The 21520-nt window shown below is 41.5% G+C and overlaps 4 protein-coding genes across 4 annotated transcripts in view; 2 read left to right on the top strand and 2 right to left on the bottom strand.

Moving 5' to 3' along the window:
• The first annotated feature begins 284 nt into the window (after positions 1–284).
• Positions 285–3289, top strand: LOC307038046 (general transcription factor II-I repeat domain-containing protein 2-like). Its single transcript, XM_079679348.1, has 2 exons — positions 285–2559; positions 2761–3289. Exon 1 carries the CDS (start codon positions 1119–1121, stop codon positions 2553–2555), a length of 1437 nt encoding a protein of 478 aa, XP_079535474.1. The 5' UTR covers positions 285–1118; the 3' UTR covers positions 2556–2559; positions 2761–3289.
• Positions 3290–6997: 3708 nt separating this feature from the next.
• On the bottom strand, positions 6998–8839 carry LOC307034858 (zinc finger BED domain-containing protein 5-like; the record flags this gene model as incomplete). The annotated part of the gene is made up of 1 exon (XM_079673784.1): positions 6998–8839. One exon carries the CDS (start codon positions 8837–8839, stop codon positions 6998–7000), a length of 1842 nt encoding a protein of 613 aa, XP_079529910.1.
• Positions 8840–10451: 1612 nt separating this feature from the next.
• Positions 10452–13530, bottom strand: LOC307034857 (zinc finger MYM-type protein 1-like; the record flags this gene model as incomplete). Its single annotated transcript, XM_079673783.1, has 4 exons — positions 13506–13530; positions 13309–13416; positions 12986–13033; positions 10452–12721 (listed from the first exon to the last, which is right to left on the bottom strand). The coding sequence occupies exon 4, from the start codon at positions 12627–12629 to the stop codon at positions 10452–10454; it is 2178 nt and encodes a 725-aa protein (XP_079529909.1). The 5' UTR covers positions 12630–12721; positions 12986–13033; positions 13309–13416; positions 13506–13530.
• Positions 13531–20553: 7023 nt separating this feature from the next.
• Positions 20554–21520, top strand: part of pak4 (p21 protein (Cdc42/Rac)-activated kinase 4) — a 45211-nt gene continuing 44244 nt past the window's right edge. Inside the window, exon 1 of the mRNA XM_079679163.1 lies at positions 20554–20723. The gene's annotated coding sequence lies outside the window, so the exon portion shown is untranslated. The remainder of the gene's footprint in view (positions 20724–21520) is intronic.

Below are 21520 nucleotides of genomic sequence, written 5' to 3'. Positions count from 1 at the left end.
TGGGGAGACGTTTTCACCCACAGCAAACCTGACGAGTGTAAGGGTGGTGTTACAGAAAGCAGCGCAGGAGGACCTGCTCCTACACCAGATGGACGTGAAAACAGCGTATTTGCACGCTCCCATAGACTATGATATATATATCAATCCACCAGAGGGTTATGAAGAGAAGGATGATGGTCTAGTGCAGGGTTCCCCAGACTACGGCCCGCGGGCCGCATACGGCCCGCCACGCCCCTTTGACCGGCCCTCCACCTCTCTGCACTTCACCATTTGAACTGGCCCAAAGAAGAAAAAAAAAAAGAAAAAAAATTATAAAATATTTTTTAAAATATTTTATTTTAGTTGTCCAACTTGTTTTGTGAAATAATAACATGACTCTCCAAACGAGGGCGGTAATCGCTGTTCATTCCGTCACCTGAGATTAGAACTCGAGGCCGTCAGTATGTAGTGGCCAGAGCGGCTCTGGTAGTGGCCATGAGCCAAACAGTGGAACTGTCAATCAGATCGCCAGCGCCTCTATCACGCTTTAAAAGCAACGTTATGTAACGTTCTGGTTGACATCTGTTACATTTGCATCTTGTTTTTTTAACACTAAAATATTTTTTTATTAACCATTTATATTTTATATAATTTAATATGTGTGTCTGTATTATTTATATGACGTATGTTTATGACCGAATTTCCGCCACCTTACAAGCTGATCGAAGTCATGCGCAGAAAATATTATGCTACAGTTGAACAGCAGTGTAATGGCGTGCAGTAAAGTGAGGAAAATGGACAGAGAGTGTCAGGTTTTTAAAGAACAATGGACCAAGGATTATTTTTTTGTTCCATGGAAGGACCGTGCCATTTGTATTATATGTAAAGAAAATGTGGCCGTGTTTAAAGAATTCAACCTTCGCCGCCATCACGAAACCAGGCACAGAGAGTATGCTAGCTTGAGCGGGCTAGCGAGAGATGATAAGGTTCGGCGTCTGAAAGGCGGACTAGCTGTTCAACAGGATGCCTTCCTTCGTCAATCCCGGGTCAACCTGGCTGCTGTCCGAGCTAGCTAAAAAGTAGCTAACCTACTGGCTACCCACGGCAAGCCGTTCACAGACGGAGAATTCAGGAAGGCCATGATGCTGGCTGTGGCCGAGGAGGTGTGTCCCGAGAAGACAGATGCCTTCCGTGGGGTGAGTGTCTCAGCACAAACGATGACGAGACGAATTGAGGAGATGGGGGGAAACGTGTTTGACCAACTGAGAGAGAGAGCCGCAGAATTCAAGTGTTTTGCTTTAGCCATGGATGAAAGTAATGACGTACAGGACACGGCACAACTGTTGATTTTTATTCGTGGAGTCAACACACGTTTTGAAGTGTCAGAGGAGCTGGCATCACTGAGAAGCCTAAAAGGCACAACAACTGGAGAAGACCTTTTTGTCGAAGTGTGCAAAACAATGGGCGAACTTGGTCTGCAATGGGCTAATTTTGCCAGTGTCACTACAGATGGTGCGCCTAGCATGGTCGGATCTACGAGGGGTCTAGTAGGGCGCTTGAACGGCGAGTTCGAGGAACGAGGTCTCTCCCCACCGATTCAAGTCCACTGCCTGATTCACCAGCAAGCGCTGTGCTGCAAAGTTTTGAAGTGGGCGTCTGTGATGAAGGTGGTTGTGCACTGTGTCAACTACATCCGGAAAAATGGGCTGAAACACAGGCAGTTCCAGGCCTTTCTCTCCGAGCTGGGGTCTGCTCACCAGGATGTGCTGTACTACACCGAAATCCGGTGGTTAAGTCGAGGCAAAGTATTGCGCCGTGTCTACGACCTGCTGCCCGAAATCAACACCTTCCTCCAGTCTAAAGGTGAAACGGTACGGGAGCTGACCGACCCGGAGTGGAAATGGGACCTGGCGTTTTTAACTGATGTGACTGAACTGTTGAACCACCTCAACCTACAGCTCCAAGGCAAAGGGAATCTCATCAGCGACATGTATTCCCACATAAAAGCATTCGAGGTCAAACTGCAGCTCCTAGTGCGACAGGTCCAAAAGCTGGACTTCACACATCTCCCTGCCACCCAAAGCTACTGCGCCGAGAAACCAGCCGCCCCTTTCCCAGTCGCGAAGTGCAAAGATGCCCTGGAGATGCTGCAGCGAGAGTTCAGTGTGCGCTTCCGCGAGCTTCATGTCAACAACAAAGACATAAGTCTGTTCCAGAACCCCTTTGCTGCTGACATTGACGACGCACTTCCCTCTCTTCAGTTTGAACTAGCCGAGCTGCAGAATTGTGATGTCCTTAAAGACGCATTCAAGCCTGACCACCTCCTTGAGTTCTATGCTGAGCTACCAGAGGGCACTTACCCAAACATTAAACAACATGCTCTGAAGATGTGTACCGTTTTTGGCAGCACCTACACCTGCGAGCAGACGTTTTCCCGCATGAAGCAAATAAAAAATCCAACGAGGAACAGACTCTCAGATGAACATTTGCATCAAACTTTGAGACTGGCAACCACTAGGCTACACCCAGACATCGGACTTCTCACCAGCCAGAAGCAAGCACACAGTTCACACTGATATGGTAAATATACTGATTTTAACTATTACAATTTTATATGGCTGTAAACATGAACTATGATTTTTTGATGAAATATGATTAATGTTTTTAATGAATTGTAATGAATAATGCTACACTGTATTTGTAAAATCACATCACAAGGAACAACAGGCAGCATATTTATGTAATTTACTGAATGTGTCCAATGTCATCCCTTTATGCCAGGTTTCCAGGCAGCAAGAGAGGGGACTGCAACTGCTGACCTCAAAGATCACTGCCCATCCATCCTTCTTTCCACCCTGGCTACAAGTACCAATTCAGTTCACCTACTGCACATATTGCTGACTTCCCATTCTGTTACTCTCTTCTAGTTTAACCTGCCGAGGGTTTACTGCTCAGTCTCTCCTCCCAATCTCTTCTCTCAGCATCTGCCTCTCCATCGTTGTCTCTCTCTCTCCCTCTCTCTCTCCTCTCTCTCCTCTCTCTCCTCTTTCTCCTCTTTATGCACTGCCCCTCATCTCAATCTCCTATTTCAAAGGGATGATAATTGTGCTGTAAAAGTGTTTGGGTGCTCATTGCATTTTCACCTTGAACAAAAAAAATCTCACCTGAATATACAAATAAGAGTTGGTTAGTTGATATATTGTTCACCAAGTTTCTTGTCTTGATGATTTCTCATCTCACTGTAATATAGGCCTACCATTTCTATTGTATCACTCATAAACTGTCAATCACCATGTTTTTCTAACCTTTCCTTGCTATTGTTACATGGTTGTTATTAGAAAATAAAAGGAATACCTGTGGTATTTCAAATTGAAAAACATGTGAAGTACTCACTTCTTTTGCAAATCACTTGTAATGATGAACTATTTTGTGCTAGAAATTATGGCTATAACAGGCAGTGGCCTAGTATACAGGCCACATGATCGATCCCGGCCCCTCATCACAGTCAGGAACGATAATGTGGCCCCCAGAGAAAAAAGTTTGGGGACCCCTGGTCTAGTGTATAAGCTTGAAAAATCACTTTATGGTCTCAAACAATCAGGGCGAAATTGGAATAGAGTCTTGCACGATTGTTTAACTGAAAATGAATACACACAAAATCCAGCCGACCACTGTGTTTATTCCAAAGAGTCAAAAGACAAAAAGGCGATCATAATCATATGGGTCGATGACTTGATCATTGCAGCCAGCAATGAGAAGATTTTGAGAGAGGTGAAAGAGATGCTCGCAGGAAAGTTTAAAATGAAAGATCTAGGCAGACTCAAACATTTTCTGGGTATCGATTTCAGCCAATCTGATGGATGTGTAACCATGTCACAGGAAAAGTACACTAACAAGATACTACAGCGTTTTAATATGGAAAACTGTAGAACCAGAGAAACGCCCTGTGAACCAAAACTAGAATATACTGAGGATGCAGTAAAAATGAATGATGTCAGGATGTACAGGGAGGCTGTAGGAAGCCTTATATACCTAACCACTTGTACCAGACCAGACTTAAGCTTTGTGGTAAGCAGGTTATCACAGTATTTTGCTGAGCCTACAGAAGAGCAGTGGGTTACTGTGAAACATGTTCTAAGATACCTCAACGGTACTTCTGAGAAAGGGTTAAGTTTCAAAAGAAACAACAGTGAGAAGCTAGGTATACAGGCCTACAGTGATGCTGACTGGGCGTCTGATGTCAGCGACAGGCGCAGTACCACAGGATACTGTGTGAGTCTTAGTAAGAACAGCTGTCTAGTTCCATGGAAAACTAGAAAACAGCCCACAGTAGCGCTCTCCACATGCGAGGCGGAGTACATGGCACTGGCTTCAACCATACAGGAGTGTCTATACCTAGAACAGTTACTAGAAGGTATAGATAACTACAAGTACACACAAACTGTAGTACATGAGGATAATCAGGGAACGATTGCTCTCGCCAAAAACCCTGTAAACAGACAGAGGAGTAAGCACGTGGACATAAAGTACCACTTTATCAGATCCACTGTGAGTGAGGGGAGAGTCATTCTGATGTATTGTCCTACAGATGATATGGTTGCTGATATAATGACGAAACCTGCAACTAAATTGAAACTGAAGAGGTTTGGTGCAATTATTTTTGGAGTTTGAAATGTGTAACAAGACACAGGGGTTCACATTCATTCTGTATTTTTTTTCTGATGTTTTTGTTTTGTTTTTCTTGTTTAAGATTATAACAACCTGAGAACAAGTGGGGGTGCTGAGATTTGATGGGATATATGTCCTCACTTGTATGTGGTACTGTACTGTTCCATGTGATGTGCAATGTTGTGCTTGTGCCACAGTGAGGCGCAAGGACAAGGGGTATAGGATGCATGCCTGCCTCCTATAGGCTAATCACAGCTCTTGATTGCCACGTGTGTGGAACCAGTTCATTCCAGTGGAGGCTGTCCCCGTGAGAGTGATGCGTGCAGCCCTTATAATAAAATATGCCAGGCTTGGCTAAATGGATTACATCTCCGTGTTTTTCTCCGAATGCAACGTTAAGCTGCAGAACTAAGCGTAACTTACTGCATGACATCCGGAACCCAGGTTATCATGGCACTCCTTCAGGACATCGATAATTTGGTCCTTGGTGCACACAACCATCCTTTCATTGTCCTTGTACGTGTAGTACAAATCTCCAGCTGGCACATCAGGAACAAAAAAACAATCATTTAGACATGGGTAGAGATGACATTATGACTAAAAGCTGTTCAAGAAATCCAGTGGCAAATGGGGTTTAGACGTAACAACTACAGTAATAGTGTGTATACTAATAAAAAGAAAAAGGAGAAAAAAGCTGTGGAGTCCTTGCGATTTACTGAAAAATGTTGGAATATGATAAACCATTAGAGGTATGATCACTTTTGCACCAAAAAACACCATTAGATAAATAGATAGATAGATATATACTTTATTGAAGCCTAAAAGTAAAGGGATGTGAGGTTTATACCACATAATAAAAACGTATGTTCATGACTTAACCATGGTCTTATTCTGTTACTTACCTTTGATCAGGTATTGTTTGGATGCCCTCCGAATTAAGGCCTTCCTTGTATCAGGCTTTTCAGCGGTGATGGTGAGATCGTGGTAACCACCATTGAGCACGTAGTGCTTTATCTCAGTATAAAAGCTCTCCATTTCTGTCATGAAAGTTAAGAACAAAAGAAAATATTACATACTACCTATGGCGCGAAAATGTCGCGGTCATTATGGGGAAGCGGAGGGATCGAGATCGGCATGAAGGTGTTCTTTTCACAATAATGACCAAGTCGCTGCACATTATCCCGCTTATTACATGGACACATTCTCAACAAAGTAACGATATGACTCCTAATATTAATTGAAATGCTTTTGTGGATTTAGAAAATGATTTTATTGATTTAAAAATAGTTGTATGTATTGATTTAAATGTACATGCATCCGCTAAGAAAAATACTCCGTTGTTACTGTTTGAACTAAAGTACCAACGGCACTGAACATAACAAAAGAACATTATTACATATTACCTATGGCGCGAAAATGTCGTATATATACATATTACATGGCTTAGTTGAATACTCGATTGTGATTGCTGCACATTATCCCTTACTTAATAAATACCTTTTTTGATAATCTATTATATAGAAAAGTATATCATATTGATATATAATATATAATTTCTTGATAATATATAATATAATCAAATATAGCAATCAAAACGAAATAAGAAAAATAGTCCGTTGTTACTGTTTGAACTAACGTACCAACGGCACTGAACATATTACATATTACCTACCATATTACGTTATATACTTCTTACCTTCGATTTCTCTTATTCTTCTCCTCATTCGTCTTTGTTTTTCTTCAAGTTTGTATTGTATTTCTTCAAGTTTTTATGTTGTGGGTCAATGCACTTAAGCGTCAGCTAAATGCAATGTAATGTAATGATCAAAAGAAACCTCTACTGTATACTCTGGTTCCCAAACTTTTTGGGCCCAAGGCACACCAAAGGACAAGTAAAAATCTCAAGGCACACCTACCCTAAAATAGCCCTTATAACACGTGTTATCACTCATATCATGTAAAATATCTGTAAATGTGCATACTTATTTACTAATGGCAAATAAAATGTGACAAAGACAACTATATTACTCATGAAATATTTATTAACGAACATTTTTTAAAATTAATTTATAAATATAAATATATATATATATATTATATATATATATATAATATATATATTATATAATTTATTAAACTTTAGCAAATTAGGCTTCATCAAAGCAGCAACACACTCATTTAAACCAGACAGGTCACAAAATTAAAAATGAGGCAACGGAAACTCAGCAGAAACTCAGCACAGAGAACTGTCAATGCAAGGAAACATGGTCCTGAACTACAAATTATGAATATAACATTTCACCAATCAGCATTGAAACATGTGCTATTTTAAAATTTGCCTATTTACAGATTAATGGGATACATGTGCCTGTCGGGGCGCGCAGATTTTTTTAATCCTCGGTGGCACTGAAGAGAGGGCAACTCGCAAGTCCTGTTCAACAGACAGCCGTGACCTGCTGTTGTTCTTCATATAAGTCAGAGTAGAGAACGCCAGCTCACACAGGTAGGTAGTGGGAAAATGAAGTAGTTGCTCAATCGCGTGGTGGGAGATGCTTGGGTACTCCGATGCAGAAGCCAACCAAAACTGATCCAGTGGGAGCTCACTGAATTTGAGTTTCAGTGTGCGGTCCACACGGAGCTCTGCGCACTCCTCTCTCTCTTTCATGGAGAGCTTCTCTGTGGAGGATTCCTGGTGGAATGGGTCTTGGATCCAGTCATAGTCCTCGATGTCAGCCACACGTGGAAAATACTGCTCAAACCTCTCTTTTAAGGTCTGAAGGTGTTCCGCATACACAGCGCGCTCCTTAGCTGCCTGCGGCGCAGCTGATGTCAGCGGGAACATGTCCATGGAGCCCTGCTCCAAAGCCTCCTGCCACAGGAGAAGTTTGCCCATAAACCCCCGAATCTTATCTGTGGACGATAAAATGTTTTCATTCCTTCCCTGAAGCTTGGCGTTTAACTCGTTCAGATGCCCAAATATGTCTGTGAGGTAAGCCAGCCTGGCGCACCACCTCTCATCCGCGAACTTGTCTTTATGTGGGACAGCGTTTTCACCTGAAAACTCCAAAAGCTGTTCCCGAAGCTCATAAAGACGGGATAGGACTTTCCCCCGTGACAGCCAACGTACCTCTGTGTGCAGGATCAGGCTTTGGTGGTCGGCTCCCATCTCGGCGCACAGCTGGGAGAAGAGGCGAGATTTCAGGGGCCTTGATTTTATGTAATTCACCATCTGCACGGCCTGATTCAGCACCTCAGTCAACTCCGGGGACATGGTTTTGGCAACCAATGCCTCTCGGTGCAGAATGCAGTGGTTTGTCACGATATGTGGGTTTTGTGCCCTCACCTTAGCAATGAATCCTTTCACTCTCCCCGTCATGCTCGCCGCACCATCTGTGCAAAGACCGACGCACATATTCCAGGTCAGACTGTTCTCTTTAAAATAGTCATTAGTTACCCTGAATATTTCCTCTCCCGTGGTGTGGCTTTCCATTTCTTTGCAGAATAAAAATGTCTCTTTGATGGAGTCAGCATCAACATATCTGACGTTTGCCAGAAGTTGGGCAGCCCCACTGATGTCCGTAGATTCATCTATTTGGAGGGAAAATCTGCCGCTCGCCTGCAGTTTCTCTGCCAAATGTTCCTCAATGTCTTCGGACATGTCGTCGATTCTTCTTTTGATCGTATTATCAGACGACGGCACTTTCGATAGCTCATGTGCGGCATCTGGACCCAGCATGACACCTGCAAGTATTTTGCAAGCAGGGAGGATGAGTGTCTCCGCTATTGTGTGAGGCTTCTTCTGCTTTGCAATGAGCTCCGCTAGCATGTAACTCGCCTCCATTGCCTTATCAGACACTTTCACAGAATCCAACAAACGTCCTTGCTGCCTCTGGTTCAGATCCCGCGCTCTTCTGAAGTAGTCCAAGTTACTGTGAACATGGGCGGGATGTTTGGTTTCCAAGTGCCTCTTCAGCTTGCTTGGAACCATGTTAGCATTAGCTAACTTCTCCCGACAGACGACGCACTCGGGCTGAGGATTGTTCACATCCCCGGTCCAAATGAAGCCATAAGACAGATAACTGTCATGGTACTGTCTGCTGACAGTTTTTTTCCTCTTCTCTTTCGATGGTGGGTTGTCGGCAGTCTCTACACTGGTGGTTGCTGGTTTGCTCCGCACAAGAAAGCGCTCCATTTTCCCGCTTGCTTGTTTCTCAGTTTTAATATTGTCCTTCAGCCTTTGATGTGTCACAGTCTTATAAATCCCACCTGCGCAACTGCGTTAACAGCGGAATACGGGGTTCTGTGAGGATTATTTTTTAAATAATCGTTTTTAGGTATAGAGTTTGCCTCTGTATTATGAAATGTGTGCATACAAAGTACTGATATAGTAAATAAAAAAATAATTATTTTTGTGTAGTTGTATATTGCAATAATAACGTATGTTTGTCACAAAATCCCACGGCACACCTGGACTTGCCTCACGGCACACCAGTGTGCCGCGTCACACCGTTTGGGAACCTGGGTAAATTACCGTACAGCCAATCACAATGCGTAACATCATTGGTAAGAGACGGACCCCGAACACATCTGGTACCCCGAACACATCTGGTACCGACACCGGCAATTTCTAGCGGAGCCTCCGCCATGGAGCATCGGCACTTTCGGCAGGTTATTCTCATGCTGCTGTTAATCTGGAGATCAACAGACACTAGCGGCCCGGCATATGATTATATAATCAGACAATTTCCGTTAAAAAACATTATTACATGGCTTTGTTTAATACTCGATTCTGATTGTTCAATTCAGAACACGTGACACGTTGTTAATCCAGAACAGAAAGACCGCTGTCAAGCATTTATGTAGGCATAATGTGCTGATCAGGAGCTCGACGCGAAGCGGAGGGATCTAGATCGGCATGAAGGTGTTCTTTTCCCCATAATGATCAAGTCGCTGCACATTATCCCGCTTATTACATGACCACATTCTCAACAAAGTAACGTTATGACTCCCAATATTAATTGAAATGCTTTTATGGATTTAGAAGATGATTTTATTGATTTAAAATATAGTCGTAAGCAGGGCCGGCCCTAGACTTTTGGGGGCCCTAAGCAAGATTTTGTTTGGGGGCCCCCTTCACTCTAGCGCGTTCTCACTACACACAACACGGAACCAACTTTTGTCTTATGATGTTAGTATGAGCACACATATTGTACAAATAAGCATGTAAACACTAAAGTGGGACCTGAGAAGAGCAGCACAGTCTTTAAATTGACTACAAATAACTACCTAGGCTATAACTAATGACTATATAAACTCAGTGAACAGAAATATAGAAACTCCTCAGTCCTCAGTGACATATGTTTTGTTGTTGTGGCTCTGAGTCTGTACTCCAGCACATTAGATTTGAAATGAAACAAGGACTATGAGGTTAAAGTGCATACTGTGACCAAGTATTAAATATGACTACTTTGTTGAAGTGTATGTTAATTTGTCTAATATTACATTTGATCCCCCATTTTAGGGGATCAAAAGTACTCTGACAAATGAACATAAACTTGAATAAAGTAGTCATATCAGATAGCACTGATGAACTGACAGTACAGAATAAAAAGACTGACAAAGTGACCATCACTGTTCAAAGATAGATATTTTTAATAAAAAACACTCAACACTAAATAGAATATATAAATAGATCCAAAAATACCTTTAAAGGATTAAATAATATGTGCAAAACAAACTGCTTAACAATGAAATGAAATGTAAAAAAACAAATGCAAATACAAATGTTCCTCTCGTATGTACAGTCAGAATTGTTCTCTTCTTGCTTTCCTGGAGGCAAAGTCATTGATGACCTGATCATAGGAGATCTGGCTGCCAATCTGGTGGTTTATGCTGATTATTGCCATTCCACTCAGGCGATCCTGGGCCATGGAGGACCTCAAGTATGTTTTTATCAGTTTGAGCTTCGAGAAGCATCTCTCTGCGGACGCCACTGTCACTGGAAGGGTACAGGCTATTCTCAGCGCTATCCAAAGATTTGGATAGATCTCACACAGCTCGTTTTCATTTAAGAAGGTGAGCATCTCCAATGTGGTCATATCTTCTTTGGGAAGCTCTGGAAGGCTTTGCATCTCCATGGCTAGCTCTCTCCAGTCAACGTCTGCCTCTTCGCCACAGGTCAATGTTTTTCCCAGCAGGGCACATTGGTCTGTAAGTGACTCATCATCCAGATTATGGAAGTTGTGAAGCACTCCAAACTTGTCTCTTACTTCCCCCAGGGACTTGAATCTGTCCTCCAAAGACTGGATGCCACAGTCCACCACAACATTAAAGAATCCTGTTTCCAGTCTCGTCATGGCATCAGCCACTGCCTCGTCAGCTGCCTCGTAGGCAAAATGCCTCTTTTTGCTCCGCAGCCTCTTTTCTTTCAGCACTGCCTCAACATTCATATTTCCACAGAGCTCTTTTGCTGTGGCCTGAGCATCTGTGAACCCAGTTGCCCTGTAGGTTACCAGTGATGCTTTGGTTTTGTCTAAGAGACTGACCGCAACATCCAGCTGCCTGTTGACAGACTGAAGGAGCTTGCTAACTGTATTGATCTTTGACAGAATATCATACCAGACAACAGTGCAGATTTGGAATCTAAATGATCCAATTTCTTCTGCCAGGGATTGGGCCTCAATTCTGACCATGAGATCATTTGCGTTTTCCCTCACCTCTAGCAAAGCCTCCCTGACCTTATTCGTTTGGTAGCGCAACGGCTCGATGCTATTCACTCTGCTCTCCCACCGCGTCTCACTCCAGGACTTGAGAGTGATGTCCACATGTTTTTTTAGGATGGTCCACCTCTGGGGAGAACCTGAAAACAAGGTGTACAGCTTCTGAACATTACCAAAGAAGCAAGTAGCATCTATTGATCCTTTGGCTGAATCCGCCACCATCAAATTCAGTGTGTGGGCTGCACAACGAACATACAGAGCTCGAGGATTCTTCTCCAACAGCCTGGCCTGCACCCCTTTATTTCTGCCCTTCATGTTTGCACCATTGTCATAGGATTGTCCTCTGCAGTCCTCAAAGGGGATCTTCAGCTCCTCCAGCCTGTTCAAAATGAGTGTAGACAAACCAAGCCCTGTGGATGCAGGGGCTATGATGAACCCCAGAAAGTGCTCCCTGATCTCAGTCCTTTTCTTCACACTCACTGTTCGAATCACAACAGTTATCTGCTCCTGGTGGCTGACGTCTGGGGTGCAATCCAAAATGATGGCAAAATACTTGGACTCTTTGATTTCAGCCACCATTGCTGCAAGTATTGTGTCACTGATACAGGACATGAGTTCATTTTGGATTGTTTTACCCAAGTATGTAGTGTAATTTCCTCCACTGTCAATGCGTCTGATGTGTTCTTTCAGAACAGGGTCAAACTTGGCAATTAGCTCAACTTCTTTGAGGAAATTCCCGTTGTTGTGGTTATGCAGGGTGTCAACAGTCCCTCTAAGTCCCAGGTTCCTCTCTGCTAGAGATTGGATGATGGAAACCAACCGAATGAGCACCTCTCTCCACCTCTTCTTCTCTGCCTCCAGGAGGTACAACTCTGTTTTGTCTATTGTCTTCCCTTTTCTAAGACGGAGCTCTAGTTCCTTCCAAGTCAACACACTTTTCACATGATCTGGGCTGTTGTCGTGTAGCTTCAGTAATGCGCCAATATTCACCCAGTCCTGTTGTCCCTCTGTTATGAGCTTTAATGATTTCTTGGAAAACAACTTGCAGCAAAAGCAGTAGACTGAATCATTGTTCTTGGAGTATATTAACCAGCTTCGCTTAACTTTCTCACCATTTACAAGTGTTCTAAACATGTAATGATAATGAAAGCTTTTTGGTGTTTTCGGGAATACAAAATCTCTGTCCACCTGTACTGGCCCCCTAATCACCAGATCTGTACGTACGTGATCGTTAAGTACTGATGGCCACCCAGTTGGATCCATTGGTGAACCAGAGAGAAAAGGAGTAGAAGTTACAGAGGTAGGTGTAGTAGGCGTAATGGTACTGCTCTCAACTTCAATGGGTACAGAAATACCTATAGGGAAATTAATTTTAAAAAATACGTTTTTGTTACTTGACATGTTTACAAGTTGATGTTCCTGGCAATGAACAACACAGTTGAATGATTGAACACAATAGTAATAATAATATTCATAATAATAATAATAATAATAATAATAATAATAATAATAATAATAATAATAATAATAATAATAATACCATGATTGGTTGGACATATATTGCTTTGCTTTTCTTGACAAACAAAGTTAAGGTCTCTTTGATGTAGGCCTAAACTTACCAGCATTGTCAGAGGTGGTTTCTTCAGTGATGGAAGTTGATGGAACTGCTATGGAATAAATAAGTATATCATTGTTTAATATATGACTATAGGACTGTCTCTAGATCAGCTGTCTTTTCACCACTATGGCGCTGCTTTTGAGATAGCTCCAAAGTGCTGATCCAGAATCAGTCCTTAAAAACAGGTATCATCAAACTCCTGCCCCATGCATGACAGATATTTATTATAAGCAATGAACAGCGAGCTTGCTCAATAGAACTTTGACAAATGGCAATTGTAGCTAGCTCTATGGGCTTAATCTATACACTTAACACATCATTTACCAGCATTGTCTGAGGCGGTTTCTTGGATGACATCGGAGTCACTGGTGCCAACAGCTGACCTTGTGGTTTCACATTCACCAACAGCAGCGGTGGAGGTTGATTGACCTGCTATGGAATAAAGAAATATATGATTCGTAATGTAATGACTTAATATTCCAAATTCAGAAAGCTCTCACTTTGGGCCCATTTGAACTCACCAACAGTGTCCTCAGTGGACGTTGTGGTGTGTGCTGGCACCTGCTGTGGGCTTCCAAAGTACTTCAGAAGTGCTCCTGAGGAGAGTATGTTACAGAGTTAAGCTTTATGGAAACAGACTTGAAATGGAACATCAAATGGAACATACTAGCTTTATATAGCTAATTCAATATTCAGCCAATGAATACTTGCATTTACATGAACTTAGAACCCACACAATGATGTTTGGATAGTTCGATAGATAGATAGATAGATAGATAGATAGATAGTACTTTATTAATCCCAGGGGAAATTGGTTTACTTGGTCAAAATATGAAACAAGCACATATACCTAGCTAACATTAGCTACGAGTGTGACTTGCTGCCTGAGCTAAACTTTTCTAAAGTAAATTAATCAGTAACGTTAATAGCATCGCATTATTCTACAGAAAGGCTGAGATAATAATGATAACTTGGCTAGTTAGCTAGCTGTAACGTTAGCTAGAAAGTAAGTAGTAGTAGTAAGTAAGTTAGAATACTCCCAAATCCAAGTTATCCAACTATTGTTAGTGGGACACAGGACAGGAGACAGAGCCATAATATGAAGTTACATACCTTTATTGTCTTGCCTTTTTTCTTCATTAAGTTTTCTATTTTTTCGTTTTTGATCACCAGAGGCGTATGTCCTTTTTTTGCCAGACATCATGCAAACTGAAGGCACCACAGTTGAGCGCTCAGCTTTGCCTGCCTGCTTGCTCAAGTTGTCACAGCGTTACAAATGTGCCACAAAACCAACCAATCGGAGAACTCGAGAAGGTCAATTCTGATTGGCTGGTCGTCTCCAATCATATCTTCTATCTGAGATAGATGAGAGTAACACCTACGCCACGACGATTGTTTTTGTACTCCAAATATTAAGCAAAATATGTCACATTATATAATGACTGTTACAGAGTCATCATTTTGAGAAAAAGGCCTTCAAAGTTTCCTCTTCTCTGGATCGATCTGATTGATTATTAGCGGAGCAAATTATCAAAATAGTACGGAGGGAAGATATTTTCGTTTGGATTACTGGTCTGGGGGAAGCCCGCGAGTGTGTGTGTGTGTGTGTGTGTGTGTGTGTGTGTGTGTGTGTGTGTGTGTGTGTGTGTGTGTGTGTGTGTGTGTGTGTGTGTGTGTGTGTGTGTGTGTGTGTGTGTGTGTGTGTGTGTGTGTGTGTGTGTGTGTGTGTGTGTATTTTTGCATTTGTGTGTATTGTGGGAAAACACTCGAGAAACACCGGCTGTTGTTATGCCTGCTGTGACGTCAAGTTACTCCGTTCTCCGCTTTTAATTATGCCGTTACAAGCTTCAAAGTTGTATTTATCATCTGAATTTGCCGAAACAAGTTTAATATTCTGAAAGCCAATACTTTGTTTATTTGAAATCAGATGAAAACAAACTGTAACGGACCCTGCCGTGTTATCTATGATTACTATACACCTTACATTCATCATTTCAGCGGAGGGAGGGGAAGCGGCGCTGCGGAACAGCAGAGTGGCGAGTGAGAGCTGTCATCCTCCCTTTACAAGCTTCAAATGCCTGTAGCTAATGAGATTGAATCAGTGTTCGAATTACCCATTTGCTTTCGGGGGAGCCCTATTTATTTATTTTATTGCTAATCATATAGGCAGACCTGAAAGATCTATATGTTTCCTGCATTAGGTCAACATTGATCGCCAATAGCTTGTTTGGTAGGACATCTTTTTTTCTCCTCTCCGAAATCTCGATCGCTTTTTCGTTTGCCTGGCCCTTATGGTGATTATAAATCTTTTTCCGCAGGTTATTCTTTTAATCACTGCTGACTTTTCCCTGAATCCTTTCTTGTGAAAGGTGCACTCCGGTGGATTTTTCTGCGAGCGGCAGAGAGATCAATATACTTTTTGCCTCTTTGCAAATCTCATATCCACATTCATCAGAAAAGATGGAGTGAGTGGAATGAAAAGCCATGGATAGCTTTCATTCCACTCACTCCATCTTTTCTGTGTCCAGTTAAAAGGCAGGTCATGGGCATCGTCAGGTTTGCTAGTGCAGGTGGCGCCGGCGGCTGTGGCCGTTGTTGAAGCCTCTTCAGGCTCCGCATCGGCAAGCCTCTCCCTCGGTGTGGAGCTGTCAAACGCGACCCTAACGCCGCTTACAGCCGGCTAGCTAAAAGTTGTTCCGTTCACGTTGTCATTTTTAGAATCCTTCGCTTCTTTGCTTGTGAATCCAAAAGCTGCGAGGCTTGGCTGATTTCGTTTCGCCATATTTTTTATGAACATTTCAAATACGCCGCCGGCATCGCCGCCAACCATAGCAACGTAAGTAGCGTAAAGAATGCAGCGCCGCCACGTACAGATGGCAACACCCAGAAATATTCACAAATATAAAACAAATATTCAGAAACTGTAATGAACAATGACTATTATTTATTTCAAGAACTTTTATTTACAGAAACTCAACATTTCTAATCTGTGTGACACAAATATGCAGCTCCCCCTATTTATCTCAAAGTCGGCCTTCAGGGGAGCTCCCTCCCTCTTCGGGGGAGCCAAGCTCCCCCTTGGCTCCCCCCCATTTCGAACACTGGATTGAATATAACAATCAAAAATAACAAAATATACACAGCTAGATCAGATCGCGTTTTAGATGCGACTTTAGAGTAGAGCAACGGTGTACTGAGATAAAAAAAAAAAAAAAAAAATTAATTTTTTTTTTTTTTTTGCTAGGGGGCCCCTCAGTGGCTGCGGGGCCCTAAGCGGCCGCTTATGTCGCTTAATGGGTTGGGCCGGCCCTGGTCGTAAGTATTGATTTACATTGACATGCATCCGCTAAGAAAAATAGTCCGTTATTGCCGTTTGAACTAACGTAGCAACGGCAGGAACGACTTCGATAGCGTTTTTGAGGAGCTTTTTTATTACAGATTTGAAAACATTGCTGCTTGCTTTAAAAGTAGCACAATTCATTATGTCAAACCTTGGAAAGTATCTAGATATCCCTGCCCTAATGCCAAAGTAACTGGCAACTGAATATGTGTCGCCGTTTGATGTCTATGTGACCGTTGCGTAAAAAGGAGGATTTCTTGTCTGTTTTCTTGTCGCTCTTGTCTTGACTACAATAGACACATCAAGACACATGTCAGTTTTGTGTTTATTCAGTGTTGTTTCTTCAGGCAGTGGTGGAAGAAGCATTTAGATCTTTTACAACAGTATAAGTATCAATACTATTACAGAGAACTACTCCATTACAAGTAAAGTTCCTGCCTTGAAAATGTAATTTAGCATTTAGTATTTTTAGCGAATTTGACAATTTTGTAGCGAATGTGACAAATTCATCCAATTTTTTTATACACAATCTGAAGCTGTTATATATAAATGTATTGTAATAAAAAGTAAAATGTTACTCTGAAATGAAATGGAGTAAAAAGTTGAGTTAAAGTACTTCAACAATGTACTTCAAAACAGTATTTAGTATGTACTTGGTTACACTGTGCTGCTTGTAAAACAAACCAGCACCAAGAGTAATTATTCGGTGACTTTACGAGCAGCAGTGAAGGCAGCACTATTTCACTCTTCCCATCACTGTATTGATTATCCAACAGTAAATGAATTACATCTGTCCTGTTGACCTAAAAAGCAATAAAAAAGGGGGGTGGTCGATGGGTTGTTTTTACCCACTCACATGATATTAAACGTGTCATCAGCAAAAACGATACTCACTACATTCAAACATTAAGTGTTTAACGTGAGCTCTGTACAGATTACAGAGCTCAGTACAGTACAGGAAAAAAGTCTCTTCAAACCCCCCCCCCCCTCCTCTCAGTCCGTGTCAGCCCCACCGTCCTCCCCATCCTCATCCAGCAGCTCCTCCAGGTCAGAGTCTGATTCCTCCCCAAGCTGGAATCTCAATTCAGGAGCCGTGTGCCATCGTAGAGCCCTGAACACGTTCCAGGATCCTGGAGAAGAAGCCCTGTCTCCAGCTCTGTGATCCTCCCCTTCACTGAGGCTCTGACCTGGGTCCGAGGCAGGAGGATCAACTGGGATCGGGCTGGCCTCCAGGAAAAATCTCCCAAGCACTCTGCGCTTATGTGAGGACATGAGCTCTCTGTCATCCAGGGAACATCTGTCCCTGTGCACGGAGCAACTGCATGTGAAGTGAGGCTGCACAGAGGGAGCAGCGTGTCAGCAGCAGCTGTCCGTCCGCAGTGTCTCCTGGAGAATCAATAACCAGTCCCAGAAACATTTCTTCTGCTGTGACAGTGTGGAGCACAGTTTGAATCTGAAAGTATCTCCGAGCTGAGTTTTCCCTTGGTCACGGTCTGGAGGAGCTCATGCAGTCTGGTTTCTGTCAGCAGAGCTTCAACATTGCTGAAATAAGTGTACTGCATAACGTCTTGCTCGGAAACAGGTTTATAACAAAGTAGGTTTTGGCCCACAAGGTGTTTGACTTGGTGTTAGGGTGCATACAAATGAAGTATTAAGATATATTTTAAATTAAAAACAAGTAGTTACTGCAGAAACTTTTTTAAAAAGTACCATTACTAAGTGCATTTTGTGCATGTAATTCAGTATGAAAAGAGCCAATATCAGAGATAGTGGTTCATAAGATATGTGTAGGGGAGATATGAGCACTTTTAAAGGGTTACATGTTTATGTGCCTCTTTTAAAATAAAATAGCTTTAATGCTCTACTTAATCTCTTTTTTCCCCACAACATTTGTATTCCTGCAAGAATACAGACAATATTTACTGGCTCAAACTTTATGTGATCTGTCATGACATATTTTCAACATCTTTAAATATATTTGACATGACAGAATTTTACGTTTTAATACAGACCTGTAAAATATTATTACTGTCACTTAAACAATCACAAAACAGTAGACAGATGTTGGGATTTGAAAACGTTTGTCTTGGTCACTCATAAAACTCTTTGTTCTCTTTGCTTTTATGTATTTTTTTATTATATATGCGACCCGACCACAGATAAGCGGGAGAAGATGGGTGGATGGATGGATGGATGGATGGGACTAACTGGACACCCTTGCCTCACGACACGGTGGGGAAAGGTTTTGGGATTAATCCATAGTTCTAACAGAAGAGAAGGGAGCGCTATACAAAGCCTTTACCCAGCTAATCAACTTGGGCCCAAAGCCACATTTTTTGAGCGTGTAAAATAGATATGCCCATTCTATTTGGTCAAAAGCTTTCTCAGCATCTAGTGATGCTACAATAATTGGCAAATTGCTGGAACTTGCTTCTTGGATAATCTGAAAAACCCTCATGTTATTCGAGGATTGGCGGCCTGGGATGAAACCTACTTGGTCTGGATGCACTACAGATGGAACCTTCTCCAAACGGAGTGCCAGTATATTGGCCAGAATCTTGTAGTCACAGTTTAAAAGGCTTAAAGGCCAGTGGTTACCCATCAAAGAATGATCAATGAAATAATGGCCTGGCTCATGGAGGGAGGCATGGCTTCAGATTCTAATATTTCATTGAATAACAACAGTAAATATGGTGAAAGCTGTTCTTTAAAACATTTATAGAACTCTGTTCCAAAACCGTCGTCCCTTGGAGTTTTTCCTGATGCCATCTTCAAAGAGGGTCCCCCTCTTTGATCCATCTATATTGCGGTTTCTTTTTCACTTTCTGAAACAGGTGCATCCATAGCAGATCTGTCAGCCAAGCGGACGCTAGGGAGGTTAAAATCTCAGAAAAAGCTATCTTAATTCAAGTTATTTTTTGTGCTATATAATTTTGAATAATAATTCTTGAAAGATTTGTTGATTGTTGCTGCATCACATTGTAGCCTGTCATGCTCATCTCTGATACCTGGAATAATCTGTCTATTGTCTATTCGTTTCAAACATTTTCCCTGCTTTGTCTCCGGATTCAAAGTATGTTCTTTGCTTTTATGTTGAGCATAACAAGACGTTGCAGACAAGCCGGGGCCTTTTTTAAATGTTTACTGTTGCTGTGCTGCAGCCTGATGTGAGTGTAAGTGGGTGAGCTATAGGGTCAATACATGTAACGAAAAACAAATCGATTAGATGGAAACGTTCCCCAGGCATAAAGTGATCTCTGATACCCTGTGAGCGCCTTATTACCCTATGAACCGATTGTTACACAAAACAAATTTGTACGTTTTATTTTTCAGTATGTTGACACAATGAAATGTGTTGATGGAATTAAAAAAACTTTTCTTTTAAAATGTGCAATGCACACTTTTCCATTTATAAATCAGCTATTTATTTTTGATGTAAGCCTGCACAATCTAATTTGCAAGGTAAACTGTGACAATAGAGAATTAGAAAATGATGTTATCATTATTTTTGTTTTTAAATGTTAATGTTCTTATTTAGAAGAAGTAGGACTTTCAATCAATCAAAAATACTTAATTAATCCCAGGAGGAAATTAGGTTTTGCAGTCGCACAATATAATACAAATAAATACATATTTATAGAAACAGTAGTTTCTTTACAAATTCATATTAATATAACAAAATGTATAGGTTAAAAAACCAAAATATATATGGTTCATTATTATACAACTGGAAGAAATTCACAGGCATGAGCTCCCCCTCTTTGATCACAGCCAGCTGCAACGTTAAGTAATGTAAGCTACATGAATGCATTAATCATTATATTATAATAGTTATAATAATAATAAATAATAATCATCATATTATTTATAAGAAAATAACAATCAAACATTCAGTAAAATAAACATTTTTTTAAACAAAAAAGGCTATTCTCTGCATAGGCCTAATGATTATCTACTTTAAATGAACTAAGGTGGTATTTCAGGTGTTTTGTGATGCGTATGCGTTCATAGTGTTTACTTCTAACAGAATATCATTATCATTACAGATAACTTATTTTCACCACTACATACATAAGTTAAGTACACAAATGTAGACTACATTCAGAGAATGTTAGCTAGCTAACTGTTTGCCTCTCATGTATATTAACACAATATTGCTAATACATTAAGCTAATTCTACCCGTCTCCCTAGCGACCCGTTGCTGACTCGGTTGCCATGGTGCTTTGCTGCAGTTTCCCGGATGTATTTCTCACTGTTCAACATGGCGTCGGAAAGTGAGACTTCAGCTAATGTTAGTCAGTTTGCCCAAAGTTAGCCCTCGTCTGCTCTTTTAAACAGAGGAAAGTTTATTTCCACATTGCGGTGGCGGCAGAAATAAGTTTTCCTGTGAGTTTCGGGGTGAGTAAGCACATTTGGTTCTAATACTTGTAGTTTGTTGTGCGCTAGCTTGTGGCGCGTCTCTGCAACCCGTTTAGTTGCTAACTGTGGCTAACGTTAGCTGCTTTCAAGTCTGGGTCTTGGGAGACCACAGAAACCTCATTCGGTGTGGTCTCTCTCTCTCTGTGTGTTATTTGAATATCTTACTGGGATGTAAAGCTTGGCGTTTTCTATGTGTGGCTACGGTACTAGGCAACTAGTCACTAGTTAAAGTTTGCAACAATTTAAAGCCTCAGTCGCTGTGACATAAGCAAGCTAACTTTACGTTATGGCTCTGTTATTTTTTGCTAAGACCCTTTAAGCTCGCAGGACGGATTAATATTAAATCCAGGAGAAAAGCTGGTTGTGGTAACATTGGATTTTCTTATCTGTTTCTTATTGGCTGCACTGTTAATGATATCTGTTAATGATAGTGAAGGGCTGTAATTAAATACATTAACTCAAGTACTATATTCATGCTACTTCACCCTTCTAAAGGTACGTTAAGTAGGGAGTATTACTCTTAAAAATACATACAATACTGGACCTTTGTTGCAGTGCTCTGTCTGTTAATAAGTGCGTTCTTTCTCAGGGTCCTGCTATCCAGTGCATTTAACCAATCTTTAAGATTAGTAACACTTTATTAAGGTGTGTGTGTGTGTGTGTGTGTGTGTGTGTGTGTGTGTGTGTGTGTGTGTGTGTGTGTGTGTGTGTGTGTGTGTGTGTGTGTGTGTGTGTGTGTGTGTGTGTGTGTGTGTGTGTGTGTGTGTGTGTGTGTG

Source organism: Notothenia rossii, assembly GCF_949606895.1.
Source record: "Notothenia rossii genome assembly, chromosome: 4".
NCBI lineage: Eukaryota > Metazoa > Chordata > Actinopteri > Perciformes > Nototheniidae > Notothenia > Notothenia rossii.
Note: the sequence above shows the minus strand (reverse complement) of the source record. Positions and strands in the feature narration are given on the sequence as shown.